This window comes from Setaria italica, chromosome VI (genome assembly GCF_000263155.2).
Source record: "Setaria italica strain Yugu1 chromosome VI, Setaria_italica_v2.0, whole genome shotgun sequence".
Classification (NCBI taxonomy): domain Eukaryota; kingdom Viridiplantae; phylum Streptophyta; class Magnoliopsida; order Poales; family Poaceae; genus Setaria; species Setaria italica.
Genome location: NC_028455.1, coordinates 28605778 through 28613015, shown reverse-complemented (window position 1 = coordinate 28613015; position 7238 = coordinate 28605778). Strand labels below are relative to the sequence as shown.

General features: G+C 45.0%; 1 protein-coding gene across 3 annotated transcripts; it reads right to left on the bottom strand.

The window, feature by feature from the left end:
- Nucleotides 1-3495: 3495 nt before the first annotated feature.
- On the bottom strand, nt 3496-7048 carry LOC101752625. Of its 3 annotated transcripts, XM_012846653.2 has the most exons (5): nt 6178-6908; nt 5267-6005; nt 4805-5184; nt 4130-4447; nt 3496-4057 (listed from the first exon to the last, which is right to left on the bottom strand). In XM_012846653.2, exons 2-5 carry the CDS (start codon nt 6003-6005, stop codon nt 3536-3538), a joined length of 1959 nt encoding a protein of 652 aa, XP_012702107.1. In that variant the 5' UTR covers nt 6178-6908; the 3' UTR covers nt 3496-3535. The 3 variants fall into 3 exon arrangements, with proteins under 3 accessions (XP_012702107.1, XP_022683578.1, XP_012702106.1); XM_022827843.1 differs by lacking the exons at nt 4805-5184; nt 5267-6005 and adding an exon at nt 6984-7048 and having other exon boundaries at nt 4130-4468; nt 6178-6260; XM_012846652.2 differs by lacking the exons at nt 4805-5184; nt 5267-6005 and having other exon boundaries at nt 4130-4468.
- Between the last annotated feature and the right edge of the window lie 190 nt (nt 7049-7238).

Below are 7238 nucleotides of genomic sequence, written 5' to 3'. Positions count from 1 at the left end.
GGCGCCCCCCGTGGTGGTGCGCGAGGAGATCGGCAATGAGCCCGCGGCGCTACGCGAGGCGCTGGCCCGGCAGCAGGCCGCGTTCGGGGACTTGTAGGCGGAGCTCGACGCCGAGCGCGGCGCCGTGGCCGACACGACCAGCGAGGCCATGACCATGATCCTCCGCCTGTAGCACAAGAAGGCCGAGGCCATGATGGAGGCATGCCAATTCCGCCGCTACACCAAGGAGAAGATGGCCCATGCCGTTGCCGAGCTCGCCGCCCTCGAGAAGGCGCTCGCCAAGCGTGATGCAGCGGTGCTCGCGCTCCAGGTCGAGCGCCCGATGCCGTGCTACCGATGCCGCCGTCGGGGGCGTCCACTCGCGCTGCCCTGGAGCCGCCACGCTGTGGCACCCGCTGTCGTCATCCGCCGGCGGCAGATACTACCCGCCGCTGCGGTGCTGCATAGACCACCCGTGCACCGCGTCGGAGGTGGATGCCTTCGAGACCCCACACAACCAGCTCACCCGCCTCACCCATCGCGTCCACCTCCTCGAGCGCGGCGCCACGCCTATGGCCTCCACCACCACACCCATCATCCGCGTTGCACCGGGCTCCACCTCACCGGTTTGGGGTATTTTTGTCCAAGTTAACAGAGCTGATGCTGAAATCTGAGATCTGCACCTTTCGTTCAGTGATATTTTACGGAAGTCGCGATCTTTCAATGCTACGGGGGCGTTTGGTTTCTCGAGCTAAAGTTTAGTCCGTGTCACATCGAATATTTGGAGACTAATTAGGAGAACTAAATATAAATTAATTATAAAACTAATTGCACATGTAGAGGCTAAACGACGAGACGAATCTATTAAGCCTAATTAATCCATCATTAGCAAATGTTTACTGTAGCAACACATTGTCAAATCATGGACTAATTAGCCTTAATAGATTCGTCTCGCCGTTTAGCCTCCACTTATGTAATAGGTTTTATAAATAGTCTACGTTTAATACTTCTAATTAGTATCTAAACATTCGATGTGACGGGAGCTAAAGTTTAGGGGAGCAACCCAGCACCCCCTGCATAACCAATTTTCCCAACTCCAAACCCCCCAAAACCCATCCATGGAACTCGCCGACCAAACCGTCGCCGCGGCCCGCGTGGACGGCGACCACAGCCTCCCCGGCGCTTCTTCGCACGGTGAGACATCCAGTTATTCGCTGTTGTTCCCGCTATGTTCTCTGGATTGTTGCGATTCCTCTTTGTGCGGTTCTGCTCTCTTAGAGTCTACGAAATGGGTGGATTTCATTGTTTTGTCGGTTCAATTTGGGCAAAATTGAGCTCCTACTCCTGGCACAATTGTGCATTGTTCAATCAATAGGGTATTGGGAAGATATGATGCTTGGTTGGCTTGAGATTTGGTGATCAATTACGCACTATCTGGGCGAAATGCCGTGCGCTAATGGCGGGGGCTTTGTGGATGCAGCGGGGTGGCGGTGAGCGCGCTCCGTCGGGAGCTCCTGAAGGAGAGAATTCGCGAGGAGATCATCACGCGTACGACCGAGCGCCGCAATTCGGAGCCCAAGGTCCGGTGCGAGCATGCTGTTCCCCACCATGGCATATCCACTGCGCGGCAAGCAGATCAGCGCCGCTCCCACATGCCCCTCTCACCAGAACTTCGTTTAGGAGAAGCCAGAGAGACACCCGGAGTGGTGATGTCCAGACGCCTGTTAAAGATCGGCTCAGTGGATGGTATCGGTCTCCGTGGCATGACAGGTCGGCAGGCAACGAGGATTCATCGTCCGGCTGGGTGAGGCTTATCTTACTTGCTCGATCTTATTCTGTGCTTCGATTCCTTCCGTTCTTTATCCAAATTATTAAGAAAATCTGGAAATCCTGCCATATTGAAGATAAGTTTCCAGCTTTGCATCCACTCGCTACATTGCTACAAGTTTTGCCCTCTTGTAAAGTCAAATATGATATCACTAACTGAAAGTCAAATATAGCTGTGTTGTTCGAGGTTAGAACTAGCCATGTCAGCTTATGTAACAGACTCTGAAGCCTTGTGCTGTTGAATCCACTTGAGTATTTGTGCAACCATGTTTGTGTTTAGCATGTTCTGCAGTTAATTTTTCGATCCACCAATCTTATGACTACTACCTTCTAAGCATGACTGCCATTTATTAGTTTCTTGGATTTCAAAAGTATTGAAACTGCTTTAAGCTGACCTATATGAATCATATGCAACATGATGCTTCACCCCTGGTTTCAGCACTATAATTGATCTTAGGTTCTGGGCTTTTAATATGTACACTGAAGTCAGCGCATTGTTTCCCTGTAAATATTTATGTTGTGCTACCCATTAGCGTGCTTAACAAGAAGCATCAATGTAATTTAGCACTAGGGACTAGCAGTTTAGCAATGTGATTTAGCTCTGATGTTTTGGTAACTTGTTGAACATGGGGCCGCATCAATGCATATGGATAAAAACAAATTAATGAGGTAATACTGGCACTGCACTTTGTTTTAGGGATGTTGTGCTTTTTTATGCTGAACATAGTTGCAAATATAGGAGGAAAACCCAAGGTTCTTCTAAGCATAGTAAGTTTTCAGATCCAATAGTTCATCTAGTACAGCACAGCATTTTTATTGGCTTTTTCTTTAGAATGTTTACCTTACAAGGATGTTGCTTCTGTTTCTTCCCTGTTATAAATGCTGCCAGGCTTCTGATTAGAACAGTTCCAGTAATAAAAAGGAAACTAGACAGTTAATTTGATTTCAGTGTGTATCTTATTTATATCTATATGGCGCTGAAAGTTTAGGGTGCGTTTGGTTGGGAGACGATGTAGGACGGGACGGTCCTGTCCTACTTTTCTGGGATAGGATGATCCTATTTCTTGTTTGGTTAGAGGGACAGGGGCGTCCCTGTTTTTTGTTTGGTTTGAGGGATAAATGTGGGATGGGATGATCCCGTTTTCTGTTTGGATCGAGGGATAGCTGGTTATGATAACCTTCTGCAGAATCATGGTGACATTACCTCCTACCTGTCATACCTTCCTTCTTTCTAAGGATAATCATGGTGACATAATATATAGTCTGAAATATATACAATATATATACACAATATATAGTCTAAAACAGAGACAATTCATTTAACAGAAATATCAGACCAGTGTAGTTATTGCCTTCAGATAACAAAACTACAGGGAGGTCACTGCCATGATGAAACTGAAAACTCTGCAAGTAATATTATCCCCAATAAAGTATCATTTGAAGACGCAGGTAATTGAGAATGCAATAAACAAAAGGAAGCTTGGTAGCAAACCGAACTGTTTACCATCAAATATCATTCATATATATAGATGGCATTTACCACAGTACCATTACATCAAATCCATGCCTTACACAATATAGAAAGTTCAAGGCATACTATATGATAGGCCACAGTTAGCAAAAGAAATATGACTGACAAAAGAGACCGTTACAACTATCAGGTGTAACAAACATGGCCTAGTTAAAAGAAAGCTTTACCACTATCACTAGTTGTATGTTCCAAAAGCACCTACTGTCCAGGGAACCTCTCACTAACAAACATAGCCATCCAATGTAACTGGTGCTGAAATGGCAAGCCATAGAAAGCTTTACCAATGAGAGGATTGGCCACCAGATGCGCATAGTATGTGGATATCTGAAGATCATTAAAGCCTGAAACTGAAAGGCTATTCACTTTGTCAAAGAGATCTTCTGGCAGCTCATTATTAGATTTAGCAACCTGCGTTATAGCCATGGCAAGCTTGTCACCAACTCTGTTGAACGCACCAATCAACCCCTCCTCTGCACTTTCAACAATCTTGGCCCTCTTGTTAGGTCTTGCATTAGATGTTGCCCCTTCCTCAAAAGCACTACTAGGATCCTCTTCTGTACCATTTGCAGCCCCATCTTCAGTATCACCATCTTCTGTACCAAGAGGAGCACTTGAATCCTTTGCAAACTTGCCAGTAGCCATATCCTTCCCAAAGATTGTTTCCATCTCAGCATAGTTCTCAAGAGGCTTGTTTAAATACTCGGCATCAGCCTTGTGATCCTACAATGCAATAGAAATTAGTATGAAAAATATGATAAGAACAAGACCACAAAACAATAGAAACTAGATTACGTGCACATGGCCATTGTAGTGCTCCTCATCAAGGGTGATGATGTAGTTCTCTTCATCGAATCCAGATGCACTCAAGCTCTTGAGTCGTGTTATCTTTGCCCACTTTCTTTGCCATGTCTTCAGATGGTTCTTAATCTGCTCACCATTGAGCGTAGTGTTGAATTTTTCATTGACAGCTCTAGCACATGCATTGAAATAGACCTTTTTGAAGCCCTTTCCTGTTTTAACACCACTGGCAACGACATTGGCAAGATTTTTCAGCATGAAATTGGACATTGGCGCTGTCCAGGCAGCCACACCAGTACCTCTCCCAAGTCCCTCAACATGACCATCCATTGCCTGGCATGTAACAAAAAAAACAGCTAGCATTGGATGTTAAGTTAACAAGATTTCAGCACCAAATACAACAAGGATTGTATGTCATTTAACTGGATTTCAGCAGCAAATAAGTCCTTCCAAATACAATATAGCAACAATAAGTACATACAATTGAAATATAGCAACAATATGTTCATACAACTGAAATATAGCAATAAATATGTCCATACAACACAAACACATCTAGGAAAATACTTGCAAAACTGAAATACATCAACAAACTAGTGGGTACTAACTAATATTGTTCTCTTGATGGTCTGCCCACATCTGATCAGCAATACTTTGCCTGAAATTAACCATCTCGGTATGCTCATGTGCTTGTCCACTGTATGTTGTAGCATGGTTATAACTTGAAAAATTATTGTCTTCTATGAAGAACTCATCAATTCCATCTTGTATAACCCAATTGTGAATGATGCAGCAAGCAACAACAATGTCTACTTGAGTTGGGAAAGGAAAGAAAGGAGTGGCATCATCGAGAATTTTGAATCTTCTCTTTAGACACCCAAATGCACGCTCTACTGTGATACGAAGAGATGAGTGCCTAAGGTTGAATAGCTCCTTCTCATTTTGGACAGGATTATTCCCCCACTCATTCAAGTGATAACGAACACCACGAAAAGGGGGCAAGAATCCTGGTTTTGCTCCATATCCGGCATCAACTAGGTAGAATTTTCCTAAAATGTGATGGAAAGTATATCATATTTCTATTATATTAATGATTCATATGGAGAATCTGATATGGTATTAGTGTATTACCTTGTGGCACTCGAAGTCCATTCTCACGCTCCAAAGCATCTCTTAACACTAGTGCATCATGTGCTGTCCCCTCCCAACCAGCCAATACATAGGTGAACCGGAGATCAAAATCTACGGCAGCCATTACATTTTGAGAGGCATATGACTTCCTACCACGAAAGGCTAACTCCATATCTTTAGGAACAGAGGCTCTTACATGTGTACCATCGATGGCTCCAATACAATCCTTAAAGTAAGGATCCCATCTATGGTTCCCTTGTATTTTAGTAGGAGTTTCCAATGATGGAGGCGTAATTAATTCCCCTCGTAGCTCACCAACAGCACGAAGAACCCTGTTAAAATAACGACTGACTGTTTCTCCGGATCTATCAAAATTAGTCCCAACTACTCTGTTCCTAAGGTTGTGCCCCACGGTATTTAGAAACATTGCCACTTGCTGCTCAACACAACAATGGATGGTATCTTCAAGCAAACCACGATCCCTGAATAGGTTGCAAAACCGAAAGAACTTGGCTCTATTTAGTCTTAGCATGTTCACACAAACTGTATCATCCTTCCAAATTTTGTTGTTTAAGTACTCAAGTCTCATCCTATCCCTTTCATCGATAGGTCCATAAGTAATACCTTCTCTCCTTGCATGTTGCTTACGTTTTCTAGACTCAATAATAACCATGGCCATCATTGACAACAACATATATGCAGCAGCAGTACAAGTAACAACCTTGGTTTGTTGATCCATCTATAACACAAAAGACCAAAGAATTCAGGACTATATACCACCAACTACTACCAGGAGAACCATGTGCAAGCACATCACAAAAATACCTTAAATCCTACTGCACATATGCATGTAAGCAATACCAAAATTATTGCACAAATGTATTCATTCAGAAAATATGGTGGCATAATACCTTGGGGAAAGGAAGTCAAGATCCTGTTGGAGGCCACGAACGGGGAGGGGGACAGCACTAGGGTTCCTTCTTCCTGTGAGAATCTGTGAACCCAGAGGGGGAAATATGGTGAGGATCTGGGAGATCAACTCCATTTAATACACTCATAGTTGTTAGAGCAATCATATATAAAAGAGATTTTGGAAAATATATGCAAACTGTAACATGGTATATGTATAGATTTATAGGATCATGGCAGCAAGCAAACACTGTTATCAGCGATAACAAGGTACACAAATTAATTAAAATTATAGGATCCCCAACAGTAAAATGCATTGGACGCTTTTTGGATCATTGACAGTAAGTGGGACACGTCCCAAATCGGGCAGGGAACCACCACAAATCCACAATGTAATGGTAGTTTTGTGAGAACTTCAATGTGTAGTTTTTTTTGCTGAAATTTACTTTTGTTCTACCGTCCAAAGCAATCTCGCAATCAGGACTATGCTTTACCATTCAGATATGACACACACATTTAGCACGGATGTAAGTCAGTGAATATGTTTTGCAGACAAAATGCGCAGTCGAGGTGCTAGCGTACAAGGATAGCATGAGTGATTCTGTGCTAGGGGCCAGAGATTTCATTGACCGTGAGACGGTATCGCCGGCATCGATTGTAAATCGGTATTCGTTTGTCTAATGCCCGACCCTCGTGTCGTCCTAACACGTGATTTCAGAAACGTAGGTGTTCTTACTCATGTATGAAATGTAATGCCTAAACTCACTGAAGAAAAATGCCTAAACTAGAGTTGTTAGAGCAATCTTACCACTATCACCAGGAACGGCGCCGGATCGGGCAGCAGGCGCTGCGGCTGGCGCGGTAGGCGGCGGCGGCGGCGGCGGCGGACGGCAGCAGGCGCGGTAGGCGGCGGCGGCAGCCGGCCCCGGGCGCGGTAGGCGGCGGCGGCAGCCGGTTAGGGCGCGGCGCGGAAGGCGGCGGCCATGGCCGGCCACGGATCTACGCAGCGGAAGGAGGCGGGCTCGTAAAGCGGCACCGGCCGGTCCGCCTCGGGCTCCTCGGC